Genomic DNA, 24,172 nt, shown 5'->3' with positions numbered 1-24,172 from the left:
AATTGTAATAGGTGTGTTGTTGAGTTACATCACCAACATATAACATGGCAGAAACTAAACTGTATGATAATAATTTCCACATTCCAGTCACAGGGGATGTCATAAGAAAAATGGGGCAAACACACATTACATAAGAAATGACAAATAATTGGCAACAGCAAATTAATATAATGATGCTTAAAACAATACAAGAGAACGTTTAAAAATTTATTTTTCTAGTCTCCACTAAAATTGGGCAAATTTGATACCAACAATTTTAGATAAATTAAAATTAAAGTATTATTATGATAAATAATATAGCTATGCAGCCAAGCACTAAAATTAACTTGACAAAGCACAATGGGGGAAAGGTTTATCAGCCAGAAGGCTTATTAACTATTAACTGTCACAGTCCCAGTTACACAAACTTAACGGTGGCATGTGGTTCACTGTGATGGATCACCTATCTGAAGCATGCTTCAACCCTGTAATCGCTTTTTTAAGAATGTAATGAAAGCAATGGGCACCTGCAGGCTAAGCAATCAATCAAAGTTTTATGGTGTACAGTGGGAAACACAACAAAATCCTAACTAGTACCAAAGGAACTTGCATCATTCCAGTCAAGACACTTTCTTTCCCCTCTTAGATTAAAGCTCCAATAAGCATGTGGAACACAGACACACCAGTAATGACCATATACAGTAAGTGTATATTAATGGTGTTTCCATTACAAGGAAAATAACACATTAAAATTAAATAAAATCTGACCAAAATTGCTGACCTTCTACCACAACCTCATTCCATGTGAACTTATGATAAAACAATATTGCCAAATATGTGTTAGACAAAAATGTGTTGACTTACACCAACAACATCAGCCTCATGTTTTGCATCCCCCTAAATGTTTCATAACTTAAGTCACAGAAAAAAAGATTCTACAGTTTGCCTGTTTAATGACACTTTTGATTCAACAATGCGCAAAAAATTCCCTTCCTAACCAAAGCTGGATTGTTCTTGCACTGGCCAGATAAGCTTAGCCTGGCTCATAGTGGGCACAACATGTAATATCAAAAAGATTCTTGGTTAATTTCAGCTGGAATCTGTTCCCTGCCATTTTAGTGTCACGCGACATCATTCTCTACATAAACTTGCTATAAGCCATGTTTTCTCCCTCAGCAACTTCACTACAGTGGGAGCAGCAGCTACAAAAGCAAAACCTGCAAATAAGCACAAATCAGTTTATACCCCCCAAGTGGAATGATGCGCTCAGTTACTTTTAGCCTTTTCTGTTTTCTTCAGTATTTTCTCTAATTTTTCTATTTGCTGACAGTCCCCTAGTCACAAAATTTTAACAATAATGTAGCGACAAATTCTCATTCAGAGAATTTCTCCATTTTCTTTGATGTTGTCTCTGACAGCTTGCCATTAGATAACACTTTACAGTTTACAGAGGTGAATAAGAAATGTCCAACCAGGGAAGGACAGTGCATTGCACAAGATCTCTTATCTTGGGTTTTTACACATTCAGTTTCTCATAGGTAATGGTGAATGCAACACGTATGGGTAGTGAGACCTGACAACAGCCAGGTGTCGTCTGAACGAGCAAAAGTGGGTATTGAACTAATACATTTTGTGTGAAAATGCAGATCCAAAATATTAAAACCGTCACAGCTGATGATCAAATCCTTTGTGACTGATTACTGATTACCAAAAGATCAAGGGCCCATTCACACCAGAGAGAATGACCCCATCTTGAACATTCAGATTATGGACATGTGAATGACAATCTTTGGAAATGCTGCAGAACCCATCATAAAGGATGTGAAAGATAAATTTCCTCTGCAACTTAATTTGTCATCCATCATCTCCATGGCACAAGGGCAACAGGAAATGTGAATCTGATTCTTGACATGCCTGACAGCAGAATGGACAACAGCTTTGAGCTGATCTGATAACATGGCAGTGGGACCTCTGCAAGCTGGACAGCATGAAGCCTGATCTGGCTCCAGCAATTAAGAAATCCTGTGTAACCGAGAGGACCTGTTCACTGGCGTTCCATAGCATGCTGAACATACTGAGGACTGCATATGTAGCAATGAAGAAATCCAAAAACAGAGCGGACAGAAAAAGATGGAAGACACCCACCTGATCATGTAACAGGCAGTTTCATGCCAGGCACGACATCTATCACAAGGCTGGGGAAACCACATTGGCATCAACAGATGCAGACCCATTGACAATTTGAACTTACTCATTGCATATGCACATACATACAGCTATTTGTGTACTAAATGACACACACATGCACGCATGCGACACTTCTCACACCAAACCATCAAATTATCATATTTGCAGTAACACAGCAAGCTATATGACATGTTCATTGCTAATCCTTACTGTAAAGATCCATCCATTTTAGTAGACTTAGGAGGCACTAGTTTAGTTCTGAAGGCCAATTCTTTACCTAAACCTCCAAAGAGAAGTGGTGAAATATTTTCTACAGAAACTGAACTCCTGTCTTGGCGTCATTTCCTTTCCAGATGATTTTGAATTGCCTAACTTTACCACTCTGTACATCCATGTGTATGATTGCATGTGGAAGGAGACATGAGCTCCTACAGCAAACCAAAAATACTAAGCTCGATCCAAGTATACTAGACAAGCTGCTATCTTGAGATAAGCTATTTCTTGGTTCATCTTTATACATTTCCCAACCCAAGCCAGCTGCTTTGAAATGGCATGACCAAGGCCTGGCTTATGCATCATCTTCATCTTTGAGAGCTCAGATTTGTAACAAGTACACTTAGAAGAGAATACAACACTCTGGGTGATGTCGTTTAATAGTGACCTTCACAACAGTTTAAAATAAAGGTTGCAATAGATGTGATAAAAAAGTGTTTCTGGCCATGACAAGAGATGGTATACCTGAGTTTAAGCAAGTCACTGAAAGTTTTGGATGGTCGTGAAAAAGATGTGGGGCTCATGAAAGGAGCTGCACCTTTGGTAACCCTATCTAACTCAGCTGTGTTTAAAACTGTGTCTGCTAAAGCACACAGACTTTGATGTTATAACATCTGTGTTTGAATTACTATTAAATCAGGAAGCATGGTGTAATGGGAAGATTCTCCAGTGCAAACGCCTATGTTTCTTGCCAAAAATACATGAAACAAAGACCAAACCATTTCATGGAGAATTATATTTGAAGGCAGCAAATACCGTAATCCACCTGCGGGTGCCATAAGTCTCAAATTCACATTCAAAATTGACACTTGTTTCACCAGTTTCGAAGTATTTCATTGTTGTTGATTTGGCTAATGCATTTTATCTGTAACGGTACATCCATATAGCCTATATTGGCTCATGCTTAATTGATGGGGATAATGTCTGGACTAGGTGTCCTTAAGATACATTGATTCCCCACTGAATGCTCTATAGGGCATTTAGTGGGGAACAAAAGCTTCAAACACCCTTAGACTATCTCTTTGCATGTAAATGACCCAATGATCTGTGGCCCCTCTGTGTAAAATTAATATTGAACTACTTAAACTTCAGGCAGGCAATAGATGTAAAGCAAGCCAGGAAAAAACTGCAGATTACTCAAAACTAGTCAATGATTTAGAAAGCAACAGATGATGAGATTTGGGGAATTACGCTATTCTGCAGACCATAGATGCCAAAATACACAGAAAAAGAGGGGTACCTTTATTTCATAGTTAAATGGACCTGGACATGAACAGCCACCACAGCCTTTGAGAAATTAGGCCCAGGCTTGGACACAGGGGCTGCCACGACCTGACTAAGCTTACACATAGTTAGATGACCAAAAGGATGATTACCTCATGGTAAGAAGCCATGCTTTTGCAACCGGGTTCCCTCTTTGCCTGCATCCTATAGTATCAGCAGATAAAGCCACAACGATATAATGCGTTGCAAACATTGTAAAGTCTTAAATCCTGCTACCCTCCTCCAAACTGCAAGTGATAGTGAGCCTCACGACTGTTTCAAGATATTATAACAGACAGGAACTCTGAGAACAGATCTTTTGACATAGCTCATAGCCCTTATCTCGTCCTAAAACAGGCAGTTGTAGTCTAGGTGCTAACTATGATTATGAGACGTTCAGGTACCATGCTAATCTGTAGGCTTGACTCTCTCTGTTTCACCAAAAGGTGAAAGCAGCACTCACACCGGCTGCCTGTGTGTTTCAACTGGGTTCTGGCAGAGGACCAAAGGAGAAAGCACTGTTCCATTCCAAGTCCTCCTGACCACCGGGACTGCTTTGAAAATGGCCAGAAGAGCAACTTGGGTTCATGCCAGTTACTGCATTCACATCCTGGAGGTGGCTAACAACAAGTGACAGTTGCAGCCCAGTACCAAAACACATCAGTAGTGCAGAGAGCCAGAGACACTATCAAATGCACTATCTTGACTTTCACTGCCTTAGGGTGGGGTGGAGTGTGCAGGTTGGGTTCAGCCTACACTTCAGCCTTGACACCATCAAGAGGGGGCACAGATCAGTTGAAATAGGAGATGTTTGCTATCCAATGATGGAGAGACCATGACCATGGAAACCCCTCAGGGTGATTAAGCCTCAGAGAAGGCATATCACATGTGCTGAATGCAATAGTGATAGCACTCATCATCACCAATCACCTAAACAAAAACCAAAACCACTCTGCAGACAAGCCACACTGATTCCCCCAAAGGGACCGAAAATGGAAGGCCTGGGGGACTTATTTGCACTACCAAGGTGAACATTACAAGGTCAGAAGCTGCCTAATCAACACAAGGAGATGGGTAAATGACCCAAATCAGTAATACTACAAGGAAAAGATCTGTCTGCACCATATTAATAGATGACAGACTCAAACAACTGATGGCCTTCCTTGGAGAACTTGGTCAAATCATGGATTCCATCTGATGCCAGTAATAGTAACTAGATAAATATGTAGGCTCGATGCAACAAGCATAAAAACTAGAACAATTAATTTCAATCTAGGTAATTTTAGTTCAGGTGCCTAGGGAAATTATATAAACTTCTTAGAAATGAAATGCTCCCATTAAATAGCCAGACAGTACAGATTCACTGTTACTGTTGTAAGCTGATTCTTACAAACAACCCATAATGCAATAAATCTTGAGTATAAACCCAGAGATATGTTATGGACCACCCTGTTCAGATTCCCATTTTATAAATAATGATATGTAATATGCAAGAGAGGGGTTAACATATCAAATACAGGGGAAATTGGCTAAAACAAACTGCATGATACAAGAACAATGCCCAATAGGTAAATGTGTTCTCATACTCATGCATGTAAGACTTACAAAAAAAAATGCCAAAGAAATGCCCATCCTCAAAAGAATGTCACCAAGTTCACTTGTCTTAAGACTTTTCTTGGGACTGAGTAATTGTGCTGGTGAGCCATTTAAATATCCCAGCATATAGTTTGATTTCTGATGACCAGACCAAGTTTACTTGGTTTGTGGTACCATAGCCATTATGTATATTCCACATTTTATTGAACATTCAGAATGTGGGAGATGCTAATTTCTCTAATCAGATAGTAATCAAAACAAACTTGCTCCATTCCACAAAATCCAGAGCGCTATTTCCGTAAGATCAAGAATCCAGAGGGTGATCTTACTACCATAGGGTACATACAGAGGTCAAGAGGAGCACATGATGGAAAAATGCATGAATAAAACTGCAACATCCATAAATCTTGTCTTGGCCCCCTGCCAGGCAGTTCCAACCCAAGTTTTTTTCTATCAATATATTCACTAAACCTCGCCTGTACATGACCAATCCATTTCTGTCTGGCCCCTCTGACAAAAACATCTAACATGTCGTCTCTCTGATGCCCCAATTTCTGATTTCTATCAGTCCTTGTCACTCCCAAAGAAAGCCTCAACATTTTAATCTCTGGTACCTCCAGATCTGCCTCCTGTCTTTTCTTTAGTGCCACTATTTCAAAATAAAACAAAATCGCTGATGTCACCACTGTCTTGTATTCCTTTCATTTTATTCTGTTTCTGGTCATATTAATGACAATACTGAACATGGCATTGAAAACCGCTTGGAGGTCTAGGTTGGAGCTCTTTGTGATGACGGTTGCATCAGCTGGAACATGGAGAGCGTCTCTTTTAAAGGGCTCGATGTGGATATTGGGATGAATGGTCACAATGCATGTTGAGCCACATTTTGTAATAACAGTGCATTTTGTAATAAACGTCCAAAATGTAATAACTTTTTCATTTCATTTTGTAATAAAGCCGCATTTTGTAATAAACTGAACAAAAAATTTGCAAGTGCATTTTGTAATAATCTTCTCAATGTGTAATAACTTATTACATAATGCAGCAAAATTTATTACAAAATGCGTTGGGGCAGTTTATTACAAAATGCGGCAGTTTATTACAAAATGCGGCTTTATTGCAAAATGAAATGAAAAAGCTATTTCATTTTGGACGTTTATTACAAAATGCACCGTTATTACAAAATGCGGCTCAACAATGCAGCATGGTTATGTCTAGCTTTAGGCTTTGCGTCATCTGATTTTTCATGGCAATGGGTTCGGTAATTCAATGATAGATCAGATTTATATTCAACTCCTAATTGGGTCTCACCTTTCCACGATGTTCGGGATGCATACAGGAAGGTGTAGATAAACAAAAAAGAAAACAAATGCTGACGTGTTAGAGTGGGTTGTAGGAGGGAAAAAACTAAATTCTTTCATATGCTAATTTTTTAAGCATGTATTGAACAATTGTATATTTACATCACTGATGTACTTGATGATAGTTCTTGTCTGTGTTGGATTAGATTGTCAAAAGAAACCAAAAAAGTAAGTGGGGTGGGGGGAGAAAGGAAAAATTTTCGTTCATCTATTTAATAATGGATCAATGGTGGAGAACACCTCTTAACTTAGCCTTGCAAGTATGAAATCCATTAAAAATAGGGGTAGATGCAACACTTAGGGCTTAAGTATGAGATTTGACACTGGTTGGTTTTATAAAACTATTAGCGTTTAGCTTTTCTAAAACTATTAGCTTGGTGATGCTTGCACAATCTGAATGTTTGTTACACACCGAACCACATGCATTCCCTAAGTTTCTCACTCAAATAGTCAATTGTAGGTGCCCACCACAAATATAAACTTAAAACAAAAATTTCCTGAGGAAATATCTTCTTTTGTCCTTTAACCAGGCTACCAGTTTGGGAAAATTTATTGTCAACTGTTTTTGAAGTATTTTCATCTGATTCATGGGGACTGAAACTGGTGATTGGAACAAAATTATTTTGAAAGAAAATTAGGAACCCTGATTGCAACATGGGCAGCACGGTGGTGCAGTGGTTTGCACTTCAGCCTCACAGCACGAAGGACCCTTCACACACACACAGACCTTTCTGTGAGGAGTTAGCATGTTCCCCATTGTCTGTGTGGGTTCCCCCCCTGACTCTGGTTTCTTTCCACAGTCCAAAAAGAAAATGCAGCTGGTTAGTTGGAAAATATTGGGAAAATTGCTCCAAATGAGTGAGAGGGTAATGGTTATCTGTCTGTATATGTGGGCCTGCGATTGTCTGGTGACCAGTCCCAGGTGTACCTCGCCTCTCGCAATGACAGCTGGGATAGGCTACGGCATACTCCATGAACCTGAGTGCAGGATAAGCTGCAGACGTTGGATAGATGGATGGATGATAGCAACATAATTTTATTGATGTAAGTGCGATAAAATACTGAGAATCTTTTTATAATCTTGTTTTTGAAGTGGTTTTTAGCATTCATATGGGCAGTTGGAATTGTGGTTGTGTTGCCTATGATGTCACATAATGATTCTAGTATAAGAGACACCATTAGAGGTCAGGTGTGCAAGCTGAGCTACCTGTGCTCTTTGTGCTCCAACAGCTGGCAGTCCCTACAGGTCAACGTGTCACATGTTTCACAGAAAAGCTTTAGTGGCTCTTGCTTGTGGATGGGACAGAAAACGGGCCTCTGTCCAGAGGTACCAACGGAATCTATACACATAACAGAAGACAACCAAGTGTATCATCAAAAATGATAAAATGGCAGATTACAACAATACACAGTGAAAAATACGGTTCCTCAATTCAATGCAAGGTTAGGTTCAACAGAACAAAACAGCAAACCAATTGTCAGCCTGTCTGTATAGTGCTAACTCAAGACACTAAGCAATCAGACTTGGCAGAACAGTTGCCACAGCAATGGATAATAAGCACCATCATATTTATTGTGTTTCAAATAAGGGTTACCTGCTGCTGAGCTCTTTCAGTTTTAGCTTACCGGAGGCAGTGCCAGCATCCTCTTTTGTACGGATCTTGTGATCCTTGGTGATTTTGACCCTCTGGTGAGCCTCCACACAGGTCTTACATAGCCATTCCCCACACTCCACACAAAACCCTATGGTTCCAGCGTTGTCCTCGCAACTTGTGCAGACCTTGAAAGAAAAACAATAAACATTATTATACTGTTACTATACATGTGAACAGACATTATGTTATTTTTTATAACATTAACAGGGTCAATATACTGTATGTTAAAGTTATGAATTCCAATATTTGCTTTACTTCAGTGCGCAATTTAGAGGTGAGTTAACAATGTGACATTTGAGTCGATTTGTAATCAATACAGACCATTTGATGTTTGTCATTGCTTTTATTCACTTAGTATGCTATTCTCTCAAAATCCATGTCACAGTCCAATCAAACACTGGAAAAATGTCCCTGTGACTTGTTTTTTCTATCAATATGCTTGTATGCAATACCAATGTATGTTAAATTTGCATTTAATGTCAATAAAGCTATGGTCCACCTTCAATTAAGTCAACTCCCACCCATAAAACTGCTGGAGATGATGGAAATATACTCCAGGAATGTTCTCTGCTTGATTTTTTTAACCACTATAACTGTTTAAACATGTTCAGTGCTGTTTAAACTGATATTAATTTTCATTTGTACTATAAACTATAATAAAAAATAAAGGTCAAAATCTAAACCTAGTGCTAGTGTGTAGGGAACACAGACACATGAATGTCATAGCAGTTGTTGTGGCCACAGATATGGTCGATAACATCTTGGTCCAAAAGGCCAGCATTACATACCTGTGCTGCCTTTTCATCAGACGTGCTGGTAGCCTCAGTTGTGTCTTTAACAAAGTAGTTGTCAATAATGTCACTTTGCTTGTAGTCCTGGTGGCACACTGAACAACGCATCACATTGACTAAAGACAGAGGAGACAGAGAAAAGGGGGTCAACTTAAATTGGGTACATAGGGTCTGACACTAGGCCACCAGGCTTTTTGAGAATCCACTGACTGAAACAGACATACATACATACAAGTAGTCAGGGTCTCAGCGGTGAGAAATAACTACCTGACTTCTTATGAAGCCCAAACCTCCAGCTAAGAATAGCTGCTTCAAACAAAGGAGATTAATAAGATGCCTTAAGCGGACTTCGGGCTAATTTCCATAATTTCCTTTATATAAATTCCTACTGTTATTAAAAATTCTAGGCCCTGTAGGGTACAAACTGTCTATTCAAGGAGGATAATTGATTTATTGCCTCAATCTCAACATCCTGGGTATTTTTATTAGAATATTAAATCACATGGTAAAAGTATGACGATTCCTTCATGTAATTAGATCAGTCGACATCCTTAATAGGATTAGTTGAATTACTGCTGCAATCATACACCCCTACAAATAAATACTTTAGCATATTAACTTCACTTCTTTTTACTGAGGTCTAATATTATGCATGAGATAAAACAGAAAATAATTAATTTTAATTAAATCATTGAAATATTTTGCCCCTCATCTACTTCATAAACCAATAAATCCCCTATCAGCCAGCTGAGGAAATATCCAGTGTAAGCCGGTTTTATCCAGTCTACACTAGCTTGAGCAGCAGACAGCCGGTTTGTATAAGCTCCAGCTGAATGGGTCTCTCAATGATTGGTTGAGAAAGCAGCTGTACAGGGATTGTCCAGCCCCCCAAAACAGACTTCCGGAAAAACACATCCCCCACAAACACATTATACAGCGGTTTTGAGCAGTCCATGATCAGCAACACTTTTGTACATAGCCCAACCCTCACAAAAAATACATTTTTAATTGTGTTATGGGGTTTTCTTCAGAGCAGGACACATGGGTGCAGCAGTTAGCGCTTCTGCCTCCCATCAAGAAGGTTCCCCATTGCATCCTGACATGGGCCCCTTCTGTGTGGAGATTGCATGTTCTCGCTGTAACTGTTAGTTTCCTCTGGGCTCACTGGATTCCTTCCATAGTCCAAAAAAGTATAGTAAGTTATTTGGAAGCGCCAAGCTCCATTTAATTCCTCACTACAGGCTGTGTGGGATAAATGAATTAATATCATTTTTATTGAATTTGTGTTCTTCTCCTATTGCTTCTCATTTCTCATGGAAGGTGCTCCTTACATACAGATCATTAACACAACCTAAACCTTTATGTTAAAAGTTGGTAGCCTCTTCTCTAAATGGTAAAGCACAAGTTTATACATAGAAAAGACATAGCTAGGAAAAATGTTGCAAAGGTAAAATGGTTTATGTGACATAGTAGTGGATACGCTCTATGTATTACTTTCCTCAAATTTTACGTTTCTAGGAGGGTCTAAAGACACCCCTGACTTTGTCAATTACTGATGTACATGATATCATATGGCTGAAAGATCCATTCAATGGATTCTCAAAATTTAATTTGTTTCTAGTTGCTTAGGGAAGGGTCGTTCGAAAAAAGCTTGCTTTAACACACTGCTGTAATGCATTAGTCTTAAAATAATGCATGTGACCTATCTATCAAAATACAGCTAACAGCTAATAGAATTAAAATCAAAAATGTTTTTTATCAACTATACATACCAGAAAGCATCTACAAATCTACAAGTGTCATACAATCTTTACAGTCATACTATTTTACATGTAATTCAAGGCTTTGCTTTCATTGAACTCAGATGACATTCACATGATTGTTTTCAGCTACATTTTGGGTTAGTTTTCAAACAATTCTGAAAGAAATGACAACAAACTTCTCCCAGATATTGCCTTTTGGCTAGCATTACGATAGCTCCACAAAGCAAAAGCCATAAGACCAAAAACCAGAAATCGAATTTGGTGCTGTCGACACAGTGGACGTACAGGGGTATTGCCTATGGTTTCAAAGTCTAATACTGTCTTCTCTAGCTTGGGGGTACTATTGGTTTATTTTAGGTGCCAAATAATTTGGGGATCACTGGGCGCTAGGAAAATGGCTAAACTCTTGAACTAAGCACATGGGTACAGGCTAATTATTGACAGAAGATGTAAAGCCAGATGAAAAACCTTTTTCTTCTGTCTTCACTGGGGGCTTCATGTTGCTGCAGTTTAAAAAATTGCATATGGCCCGTGTTGTTTTTTTTTGTTGTTTTTAATAAAGGATATTAAATTCACCAAAACCTTAGGCCATAACAAATATGGCACAAACATAAATAAATCCTTGTCGCAGCATCAAAAACAGTGCTGACTTGGATCAGTTAGTACCAGGTAATACACTTTGTAGGAACTTGTTGAATCACGCAAATGGTTCCTCTTTTTTAAAACAAGAAAGTTGAATGTGTCGCTATATTCTATTGATGCATGTCCTTCTTCAGATTTGATAATGAAACAGTTTGACCTCTGCTTTCAGTGAGATTTCACTGAATACACAGGATACCAGAGATACCCTTCCTTTATGAAGTATTAAGTGGAAAATGGATCTCTCCAAATTTGACTGACCACTTATTTAAACATTATTTATTAATTTCATGAATGTAAGATTGCAAACAATCTCATATTTATTATTTTACTTGAATAACATAACACAGAAGAAAGTATACAACAGTCACTTATCCTCAGATATTCCTTGCAGGAAATATCAAATGACAATTTGGGAAAAATCAACAGAACTGTCAGTATTCAACTGCAAAGAGCTATAAAAAAGTAAGCACAGGGTAACATCATCACATTTTTTTCATTTGGTTATACATTAACTTATGACAAAGTATGTTAGCCATTTTTTTCCAATAGGAAAAACAGTGCCACTCAACAAAGACATCACACACCACCTGGCAACATACACTGCTGGATATTTTTTCCCCAACATGCGCTTCCAAAATTGTCTCTAGATTTGACATTTTGAACTACATCCCATTAAACAAGTGCAGGGAAAAAAATAGGAGCACAAGCATGGAAGAGACACTTGTTCAACATTTTACAGAGCTAAAAAAAAAACAAATCATGACAGGAGAAGGGGAAAGTTTTTGAAATTAGAAGGAATGAAGAGCAACCCCCTTAATTAGCAGCTTGTACAAGAAGTGTAACCTCTGAATTCAATCCTTTCAGGTTGTGACCACACAAACACACATTATAAACAGTGAACCGGCTATACTCTATTGCAGGGGGGTATCTCGGGGAGTCAGTTGCCTTGCTTGTAACCTGTCAATTATGTCAAGGGGAAGACACTGTTCCACATCTTATCCTGCCAGACCTTCCAGCCCAGCATTGCCTATAGGTTACAGATGCCCCTAAGAACCATTCATGAGCTGGTGCCAGCAGTGAGTTTAGCTAGCAGGTTTACAACTAGAAATATTCAGTATAGCCTTCATGTGTCTGTCTTTGTTGCCTAGAAACCTTCTTCAGCTCTAGATGACGAATACTGTACTTCCACCGCAGCACTATGCTCTGCAACGCAGTTCACTGTGAGGGAAGACTGAATCCCTCAGTGAGCACGCTTTACCTGGGACACCTAAGTGGGGGCAGTTGAAAAATAGAGCAGCAAAAAAAATGGAAAAGTAGAAATAAGGCAAATTCAACATTTATTCTAAAGTTCTACTTTATTCAGTATGTTGAGATGTACTGATTTACATGTGCTAACTGAAACTAAAATGGCAACACTGGTTCATTTGTTGTGTTTGGGTTTTTTTCCCCAAAGAGTCATGTCCAGACTTTACTTAACCATTGTCTGCCAAATGTTTAGACAAGTTAGGTCTATTTTACAAATTACTAAACATTTTGTTATAACCAGCTGATAGCAATTAGTCTGGATTTTTTTGAATTCCCATGACAAACTACTTCTCTTTATGGTTATGCAGAGCCAAAGATCTATCAGAACAATGTACTGAAAGCAATTCCACAAGGTAGAAAGGTTAACGGGTTAGGTTAACCCTTGAACATTCATTGACCCTGAGAGTATGAATAGTTACTGGCTCTGTAGAGGGGAAAAGCTAAGAAAGATGCAAAAGCCCAATGATGACATCTTTAAAATATCACGTAAGTTAGTTTCATGTAGCCACTTTGTGTAATCCTTTTCTGATTTCTGCAGAAAAGTGACAGTTGTAATTTTATATTGCCTCGACTGCAAGGGATGTATAGTAGCATCATATTTACACCATGTACCCACCTAAAATATATTGGGGCACACTTAATGAAGTTATGCATGTATCACATATCTTTTATAATGTTAAGATTCAACCATGTTAAACTACACTAGATGTTTTGGGTGGCGCAGTGGTTAGCGCTTACACCCCACAGCACAAAGGGCCCTGGTTCAATTCCCACAGGAGATATTTCCATGTGGCGTTTGCATAGTCTCCATGTCTGTGTGGGCCCCCTCCATTCAGAATGTCAAGTGACAAGATGTGTAAATGAAAGTGTGAAAAGTTGTTGGTCTATATATGTGGCCCTGCAATCAACTGGTGACCCCACCTCTCACCCAATGCCAACTGCGATAGGCTCCAGCATCAAATCAACCCTAAGTGCAGGATAAGAGGTAGATAATGGATGAATGAAGAGATGTTTAGTTTTGTTTGTTTTTTTTTAACATGAGATCTCTTTAGGAAATAATGGCGCATTAGGGCGCTGCCATAGAGGAACGAAACCCAAAGATTTGCGATACCAATGAAATATGAGGCCCCTGAGGTCACAGTTAGGGTACTGGTTAGGGCTTTATGATATACAAGGATGTGCAAACCAGTTTGAAAATCAGTCTGGAGCAGGTTTTTGGCTAAGGCTCACGTTATCTATGTAAATATGTAAGTTCAATTCAAATCTCTACAAACATCACTGCCAATTCTTCCCAAGCATGAATCTATTCAACCACGAGAGGACAGCAAAGAGTTTAGGGTTCACTTTGAAGTTTCGAGTTCCGTGTCCCATCACCAACAATAATATACACAGCGATGGTGGAGGAGCTCATGATGATATGTCTCTGAAGAGAGAGACACAAAAAGAGGCAGCACAGTAGATGGCAGTCAACAAGTGGAGAAAAAGGGTTCTTCTCCCTGGTTAGACAGATGCCAGGTTGTCTTTTACTATGCAACACTGCCCCAACAACTTCTGGAGGAAATGCTATGTTTGTTACCAATGACGATGCATTTGCAAGCTCTCTGAAAACATACAGAATTACACAGGAAATGAACACAGAGGATGAACAGAATGCCCTGTCAACAATCATATGCGTATTTAACATTAATAATAAATGCGCCTTATGAATAAACTCTCCTGCATTGAATTCTGACTATCTCTAATGCTTCACTGAATGACTCCTGAGTACCTTTGAGCAGAGTCTTCACTGCGGAGCTGTAAGAAGCTCAAAATGAAATCTGGCCCTGACCAGAGTTTCAATTTTTACATATCAGTTAAACTGATGTAAAATAGCAGTTGTCAAACTCTTTAACAGATACACAATATTAACGCTTTGAAAATATAAGGACACTATTAAAAAATATATATATATTGTAAAAAATAAATGTAAAAATATTTCTAAGAGTCAAATACTTTATTGAAGATAACATAATTTGAGGACAAAATTATTATTGAAACATCATACAACCTTTTTCTAATCAGAAATTTTAAAAGTCCCGTGACTCATTGCACATAATGAGTTTTCTGCAATTTGAATCAACAAACCAATGGTCTGTAAATATCACTATGTGGCAGAAGATTAAGAGAAGCAGATGTGCCTGACAAAACATTTGAACAACACCCTCATGTGTCATGTTGACATTTTGGTGCACTAGAAATTGTGTCTGCCCAGGTCAATAAGCTGATGTCAATAACCGGAGGAGCTAGTTATTTGACCAATAGTTGTGCAAAAGTGACAACTCAGTGGCAAATCATCTAAATAGTTCCCCTATATACGTTGTGAAATGTTGAGAAGACGCTGAACCCCTAACTGCTCTCCTGGTTCTGATAGATGGCAGCCAACTGCCATGATAGCTAAAATGCAGCAAAGAAATTTCCTCATGAGGGATTAATAAAGTGGAAATTATTATTATATGTTATGAATTCATCTATGCTGACCACATTGGTGTTGAACTGCTGAATTGCAGGTAAATTCACTATAAAACGTTATGTGCTCTCGATAAAATCTGCTCTCTCGTCAGTTACTTGAATAAAGTATGACTAAAATGCAACAATTTGGATATCAATATTTGGATAAGTTTGTGACAGAGAAACATCACAGAGCCCTGGGATTATGTGCAGGCTTTAGAATAACAAATACTGAATGTATGGATTTGGTAGTTCAGTTGATCAAACCGGTAAACAAGCGTGGCAACAATTCTTAAATGCTGTTGTAAACATTTAATACCTTGACATGTATTCTTTTAGTTACAAACATTGACAACACCTTCATTTCCATTTAAATAAAGGAAATCTATGGGTTTGGGAAATAATCAATAAAAAGCAATGAAACTGGTGTCCAGCCTCAAGCAGTTATCAGAAAAGCTTAAGTACTTTCTGTCAACAAACCGGTCAGAAAACCGCTCAAACATATTAGTAATCACTTTCTAATATTTAAAAACCTCTAACTTTAATTAAAATTACCCTGCTTCACTGAAATCCCTTTCAGCTTCACACATAAAATTGATCTTCAGGGTTTTTTCCCTTTTAATAATAAATAAATCATACTGATCCAGATTCAATACATCAGGATTGTTCATTCTAGATTAGTCTCTGTCTGTTGGTGAGAGTGAAAACTGTTTTTTTATCAGTTGCATGTAAAAAATTATGAAGTGTGGTTTGTTTGTTTCTTCCTGAAGCACTTTGGATTGGGTGAAAATCCAAAGTATGCTGATGGCTGGGCAACCCCTTCTAGGCACCATCGCATGTTGTTAAAGGACTGAGAAGATGCTAGCTCCGGCAATGTCCTTTATAACTGTCTGTTAGTATTCAATCAAGCTTTCTATAAGCTGCTCAGGTCTATCATGGGCATCTGATTCAGAAGTTGTCTGCAATCCTATTTGGTTCCATAATTGTGAGATTTGCGTGACAGCGTTAGGGAGTGTGTGTTTTATTTCAGTGTCCAAACAAAGCGTGAAGAATATCGCCCACTGATGCCACCACCCCACCCCGCTTGAGAATGGAAATCAAAATTGGCTTTTGATACCTTTTTTGCAGGGCAAGATAGAAAAGGAATATACAGTTTGGATTACTCACATTTTAGTTATGAGTCAAAATAGGCAGCCACATTCTAAAAATGAAAACAACATATCTATTATTGCATTTTGATTTTTAAATTTGACAATTCAAATTGAAATTTCATAACTATTTGTGGGATATGTTTTAAAAATCAAATACCAAATGTCCTTTGTTCCTTAATTTAAATTAAGTAACAGAATGATCAGCCTGGAAGAGGAAAATGAAAATACAGTTTGGATTACTTATTACCGGTACTCATTTTAGTTATGAGTCATATGCAGCTACATTCTAAAAGTGAAAACGCATTCTGCATGGATTTGATTTGAATTATAATACCTGTATGCTTCCATAGTCATCCCCAATAGATTTAATTCAAATGGTCAAATTCATGGAAGGCAGACTCTAAAGAGTTCAAACTGAGGGAAATATCTGAACATTACAGTCATTTAGCAGACGCTTTTATCCAAAGCGACTTACAAAAATTGTAATTCATTAACCGAAAATCCCAAGTACCAGTAGTCGTTATTCAGAAGTCACCACTGCCAAACAGCCATCTCAAAACCATATACATAAATACATTCATTTCTTCTATTTCTTTTTTTTTTGGTGGAGTAGAGGGGCTAAGTGCGAAGGGTCAAGGGTGTATGTACTCTGATCGAGTAAAACATCAACCTGACACTGCTGACTATTTTCTATGTTATTGTGTCACCACTAGCACTAAAAGCTTGGCACATTTGTCAGCAGTAAGCTCCGTGTCGTGATAATAATAATGACAATAATAATGATAATAATTACTTAAAAGCATGCAATACCTCTGTCGATCAAAAACAATGCAAAAAAAGACAGTCTTTTTCTATGGGCTTTGGAATAGTCTGATATTTTTACGACTGCCATAATCTTTCAACACTTCAGCCCCAAGTCTTTGTATTTTTTTGGAATGATTAATACAGAATATGTAGTTCGTCTGGCATTACAGGCATTATAGACTCAACAAGGTAAGGTCCAAGGGAGTTTTTGTCAGTCGCAACAGCTATTATTTGCAAGCCCTACTTAAAACTTGTTTGTTCAATTTGAATTTGTTTATATTGTGCTATCACAAGTGTTCTTTTTAATTTTAGACCTTCAAAATAATAATTGTTTATAGATATTTGTAAAAAAAAAAAAAAAAAAAAAAAGATAACTTGCAAAGCTGGAAAAAAAGCAATGTACAACATTCAGCGAATAAGATATGCTTATCCTACTTGGAAAAACAGTCTAACAGTCAATATCACCCTAAAAAATGAAACAAAATGAACAAATTATTTTTGCTGGAGACTACAAAACAGGACATTACCTCATTCATTGATTATCTACCATTTATCCTGCACACAGGGTTAAAGGAGGCTGCAGCCAATCCCATCTCACACTGGGCAAGAAACTGTTTAACCTTGACCATTCACCAATCAATCACTGGGCTACATACAGAAATAAACACATATGCAAACTTTCATTTTCTCATTCACACCTCCAGCTTAATTAGAGTTCATTAACCTATCCTAATGCTGTGGACTATTGGGGATACTTGAGAACACACAGGCACAGGGAGAAGGAACATCACACAGATACAATCACGTCAACCACTGGATTAAAACAGAGGACTTTGTGCTACGAACCACCGCACCACCATGCAATCCACACATTACCTTGGCGCGAGAGAAACAAGTTGTAGGCCATACCATCTCTGCAGCCCCAAATGTGTTAATTAATGTTATGTTGTAAAAAAAACATCCCAAATTCAGTGTTTTGATGTTAACATTTGGCTGGTGAAGAAATCCCCCCACCCCCTGCAAAAACACCCAAATATATTCAAAAATTTGTTCATGAAATGTCATCCGATCCTAGTTCAGAATCAACAGAATCAGAATTCTTTATTAATCCGCAAGGGGGAAATCGCTTTTTGTTGAAAGCAGCTTCTGCTCATGGAGTAAAGTAGAGAAGAATCAAAATAGAACTCTTTGTAAAAATAAAGAATTGCTTCTTCTTCTTCTTCTCGTTTTGGCTTTTCCCTTAAGGGATTGCCACAGCGAATGAACCTTCTCCATCTAACCCTATTCTCTGTATCCTTCTCTCTCACACCAACTACCTTCATATCCTAAAGAATTGATGAGCAAATAATAATAATAAAATAAAGAATAGTAAAGATAAGAATAAATAAATAAAAGTAGTTCAACGTATGTAAAAGTATATGTAACATTTTTACGTTTCTATTTACATGTATATGATTACATGTAGTATTTATGTGTATAAATCAGGGATTGACAGCAGAACTAAGAGTAATCTTGGTCATAGAACATGAATAGGCCTATACCACAGAGTGACATGGATAACGCCTCAGATGCTTGACTTTGTACCAGTGAAGCGTCCAATAGTACTTCACTTTTTGTCCGAAGAGAGCCAGAGTCGAAGCCAGTCGGAACCTCAACCTAATGGACTTGATGTCAATACAATTTGAAAACAGTCTTCTTTATTTTGAAGCATTAATGCCAGACAGTAACTCAAAGAAGTGCAGAAATTGATGTGAATTTAATCAGCAAGAGTCATTGGCTTTGGTTCATATTCAGAACGTAAGAGTTCCTCTTTAAATCTAATAATTCAAAACTTTCCATGACCTTTCCATGACCCTTAGCTAAACTTCGTAAAGGCTGAAACAGAAGTAGTCTGTGGCGAAGATATTATTAAGGGTATATGTGGGGATACAGTGAAGTTACAAGAAACTTTGATGATTTAAGTTTTGTTATTTACAACCTTCAATACAGGTTATTGTATGACATATATACATTAAACCACTTGTTGAATAATTTACAATTTTTGTTCTACGGGATGCTCAAATCCAATATGCCAATTTATTCCACATTGTTTCTCACAAATTGAAGATGCATGACTCTGACAGTATTAACAGTGTTGTGACTGGTCTTTTTGGTCAGTAATGGCTCATGGAGACCAAAAAAATACATGCTTTACATGCTAAACAGGCCGTGTTTCTGCCAAAAAAAAATAAAAATATTGAATCACAGAATTTCCAATAGTATCATGATCCTGATTGACTCAAATTTTACACCATGAGACAGAACACGATGCCAGCTTTTTATCATATCGTGACCACCAGATAGTCATTAGCCTCTGATCAAAGAAGCTTTTTTTTAATTCTGGAGAGGGCTAAAGATAAGCTGAAGAAGCTTCTCATGAGAGGTGAAAAATCTTAAAAAAACTGTGGAGTTACCAGAATAAAATTTGACAACGACATCAAGACAATTGATGACAATTGACAATTTTTGTTTTGTTTGGGAAGAAGGGATCAGCAATTATCGAACTAATCGTAACCAATATTCGGAAAAATTAGTCCAATTTGACTGATGAGAATTAAGCTATTTCAACTGGACAGATAATCTAGCCATCCAACATTATATAAAAATTGCAGACATCCCTTGGCGTTTTGGTATTTCGACCATAACGTCGGCTCGATTTGGAGGACAGTATGGTAAGACGATCCAGCTTAACGAAGTATTCACTATTATCGCTACTAGTTACATATTAATTATCACAACTAGTATCTAGCATTACATAAAGTTTAGGTGTTGCATCTCGGATCAAAATCCCATCCAAAATCTGAACTGCTGCTTGGAGTCGATGGCGCCTGACAACCATGTTTGACTGATGAAAATCTAGACAGCAACTCGTCTGACATCTGGTGAGACCCATGCAGCCATGTCGGACATACTAAATCGTGGAAAAACTCACCTATGTGTGTGTCGGTTTGCCCGTGTGGTCCGGGCACCTGCACGCTTATCTGCCTATCTGGTTGCGGGATGCATTTCAGGCAGAATGAGTGCAAACAAGGGAGAAGTTTTGGTTCACAGTCTCGGCTCTGAAGACTTTGTTTACACACTGCGCACGTATCCATTAAATTAATGGGAGCTAATACCGGCGCAGCTGCCGGAGCCGTTGGAGGAGGAGACATTTCAGTGGTGAGACCGCCAACGGGAGCATCCCTGGCAGCCAGAGTTTCTGTTGCGGATGCATCTGTATTGTTGGTGCTTGTCCCAGCTGGGCTCTCGACAGTGCTAGCGCTAACGTTGCAACTGGCTTCCAAACCCGCGACAGGAGCCCCGCCGTTGCTAATGTCCCCTCCGTCGCCGATGGGTGTTGGTATCTCGTTAGCGTCATTATGTGTCTCTGATTCTTCGTCTCCCTTTGTACACGTTTCACTTTCTATAGGCGCAATTTCGGCGTTCGTCTCTGATAGCTCGGCGTCTTGTGCAGGAGGCACTGTGTCCGAATTAGCAGACGATTCCATATCCTCCTCGCCTTTGTTATCCGCCATCTTCCTTCCTCTTTGAACCGCTGCACGTCCTGCTGCGTAACTTCTCGAACCAGGACTACGTAACGTACGTAGTGACGTCACGTCAGACATCAGGCCACGTGACGTGTTTTGCATGAGCTGCGAAATACCAAATCATTGCGAAATACTTGCGCTTGTACGATACTTTTACGCTCCTGTATAATTTCGAGCCGCACATATTTCCATCAGAAGATTAAGCTTAAATTCTCATTAATTGGGAAGTGTTTCTTCCTTTACTATGTATTCTAAAATAATCCCAAATATTATCACTTATTCTCCAAGTGTGTTCGTGTTGAGCATGTAACTCGATTAATGTACCGGTTTTGTTTCCAAGATTGTTGACACATATTGAATTAAAATTAGATGTAATTTCTGCTCACGAAGACCTGGATTTCAAGATGTAACCGTGTCTTGTGATATTACAGAAGACGCAAGCGTGACGTGAATTCACGAAGCCTTCACTGAAACGACTAAACCGCTTAACCACTTCATTAAGCAGTAGGAATCTGATTAGGAAGTCTTTATTGTCATCGTGGATATATCTGGCTTTCAAAAGCAAAAACTATCAATACATAACTAATGCTTTATATAAAAGAAAAACTGACATCGTCCCTATTTTCTTTCCTAATCTTCAAGAAGTGTTTGACCAAAATCACTCGGAGTAATACTTGATTACTCAACGTAAATGAGATGACAATCAGTTGTAAACTAAATAAACTTATTGTGTAGTTCTAACTTGCAGTGTCAGAAAAAAAATCCAGATTATTAGGTTTTAAGAATTTTATTATCCCAATACCAATATTTACTTGTTTATCAACTGTAGGTGTAGCTGAAGTTTGGGGGTCACAAATACTCTGTCCAAAAACTTTCCACCCCACCCCCGTTATATTCTTGTATTTTTCAGATGACTTTGCTTATGTAAACAAATTATCGCTTACATTTTCTTCAGAAAGACTTTTCTCAATTAAGTGTCTGGTACTGTCTGTGTATATCTTTACATTTTTTTCTCCTACTGGGATTATTCCAAGGTCTTACAAAAAAGTAATATATACAGCATGTATGGGCATTTCTCACTAGGTCAAGGGGTTCAGTGTGTGGCCTGAACAAATGCATGCTATTCCTTCAATGGCCTTTTGGTTGAGACTAATGGAATAATAGATGCAGCTCAAATTTTTCATGAAACTTTGATTTAAAAAGTTCATAACATTGACCTTTGAGCTTGCTTTTTGGTGTTGGAGTTGTTGCCTGTTGTGGTAACAATTCCTTACACATCCCCCTTCATCTGGCCCCACCTCTTCCCTTTAATACGTACACTTCCCCCCAACGACTGACCCCATTTTTCGCAACTATTCAACCCTCCCCTTTATGTCACTCTTTCACCAAACACACACATAAACACACAGACACTCAAACACACAGTTACTTAATCACAGGATTAACGCATGTCCCCAAAACAAACCCAGTGGCAAAACAATGGCAACAACCCAAACAGAATATCTTTTAGCTGATGGCCTCCTAGATATTGGACAAATGGATCCTATAGTATCACAATTTTTCTTTGCAAATTTTTTTAATACATCAACTACATACCTTGCAGTTGTGGCTTATGACTATTAAACGTGTTTAAAAACATCTGCTGTTGTGTGTACAGATCATTTACTTATCCACTATAAAAACTGAAGGTTGTCATGATGAGCCACAGTCACAGACATACACACACACAGACACTCAAACAGTCACTCGCACAGCAATGTCTTTTAAGTACTGGTACAGAGACCTAAGACAAACATCTTCAAGCAAAATATGGCATAGTACTTGTGAGTAGACTAATTTACATCATCAGTGCAGAAAAAAATCTATTTTTAAATTGAGATTACACAAGCAGAGTAGAGTCAAAATTACCCCCTTACTTTGAGAAAAGGAGTCATTTATTGGTTGAAAGATGCTGAGGTTGGAACTGTTGAGCTGGAGGCCTAGAGGAAGACCAAAGAGGAGATTTATGGATGCATTGAAAGAGGACATGAAGTTAGTTGACACGAAAGAATACAGAGAGGATGTGAGAGTATACAGAGAATAGGGTTAGATGGAGGAGGTTGATTCTCTGTGGTGATCCTTGAAGGCAGTAGCTGAAAGGAAAAGAAAAAGAATAAGATGCCTGGAAGGCTACGATAAGGGTCTTGTCACTGTTGCTTCCTTAGCTATGAAACCATATCACCAAAAGATATAGATAAGTGTTCACATCCACAACGCCCAGATTTCCCTGGATGTTCATCCCTTATCAGCATCAAAAAACAGTTAGGCATTGCTTAATGTCACATCACCAAAGACAGTACCTAAGGGAAAGGGTAGTCAACAAGACAAATGAGAATTTTTTTCCCTGCAGTGTGTAAATCTACATGTGTCATCAATTTGTATAATCACATATTTCATTTGTCCAAGGCCATGTATTCAGAGGCTTTTCCTTTTGTGTCGTGGTTGAAAAGCAGTCTTGCATATTCCTTATGACATTAAAATAGTGGAGTACACCAGTAAGCAATTAGTCCATTTGGAAACACTATGCTCGAGATCAGACTCAAACATATTTGCTTGTTTTCTACTCTCAGTAACCAGAGCACAAAAACAAGGATTTTTCCATTCAAGTTTTTTTTTTTCTCAAAGAATGCAAATTTCCAAAATTGAGAGAAAAGGCTCCCAAGATCAAGTGGTACCCAGACAACATGTGCTGTAACATCTTTGACAAAAATTGCTCCCACGACCACTATGTTCAACCTCTCCCCCTGGCTATTGGGGAACCGGGGAAATAAGTCAGTCAAACTGGACTGCCCTGCCCTCATCTTCAACTCAGAGGAAGTCTGAGAGCCCATAGGGGAACTATGGTCTCTACAGCACCTGGTCCAGACCTGGGATCTGTGGACAAATAGTAAAGCTGTCAGGGTATCACACCTGATCCCAATTTGTAATCGGCGCCAGCTGCAGCAGATGCCGCTAATCAAGATCTCTATAAAGGGCAGCGGCACGCTCTGCCTGGCGCTGGGGGATTGTGGCTCTCAGACCACTGCGGAACCCTGCCGCGACCGGGCCCCCTACCTCGTTACGACTGGACCCAGTCGACCGGTGTAACCTATGACCCCTACCCCGTTACGACCGGACCCAGTTGGCCCGTGTAACCTCTGACCCCTACCCCGTTACGACCAAACCCAGTCGGCCGGTGTAACCTCTGATCCCTACCCCGTTATGACCGGACCCAGTCGACCGGTGTAACCTATGACCCCTACCCCGTTATGACCGGACCCAGTCGGCCGGTGTATCATCTGACCCTGTCCTGCCTGCAACCCGTCCTGCC

At 38.7% G+C, this 24,172-nt stretch overlaps 1 protein-coding gene across 4 annotated transcripts in view; it reads right to left on the bottom strand.

The window, feature by feature from the left end:
• The window catches only part of trim33 (tripartite motif containing 33), a 39,263-nt gene extending 18,411 nt beyond the window's left edge, over positions 1-20,852 (bottom strand). For all 4 annotated transcript variants that reach the window (XM_086159141.1, XM_086159142.1, XM_086159143.1 and 1 more), the window contains exons 1-4: positions 20,229-20,852; positions 9,103-9,221; positions 8,286-8,439; positions 7,867-7,999 (exon numbers count right to left, since the gene is read on the bottom strand). In XM_086159141.1, the coding sequence (XP_086015267.1) occupies positions 7,867-7,999; positions 8,286-8,439; positions 9,103-9,221; positions 20,229-20,811 (989 nt within the window). In that variant the 5' untranslated portion in view covers positions 20,812-20,852. The remainder of the gene's footprint in view (positions 1-7,866; positions 8,000-8,285; positions 8,440-9,102; positions 9,222-20,228) is intronic.
• Positions 20,853-24,172: the final 3,320 nt, after the last annotated feature.

Source organism: Fistularia commersonii, chromosome 14, assembly GCF_037954325.1.
Source record: "Fistularia commersonii isolate RoL2024-O1a breed Wild chromosome 14, RoL_Fcom_v1.0, whole genome shotgun sequence".
NCBI classification, from domain to species: Eukaryota; Metazoa; Chordata; class Actinopteri; order Syngnathiformes; family Fistulariidae; genus Fistularia; species Fistularia commersonii.
The sequence above is the reverse complement of the archived record's forward strand: the minus strand, read 5'-3'. Positions and strand labels throughout refer to the sequence as shown.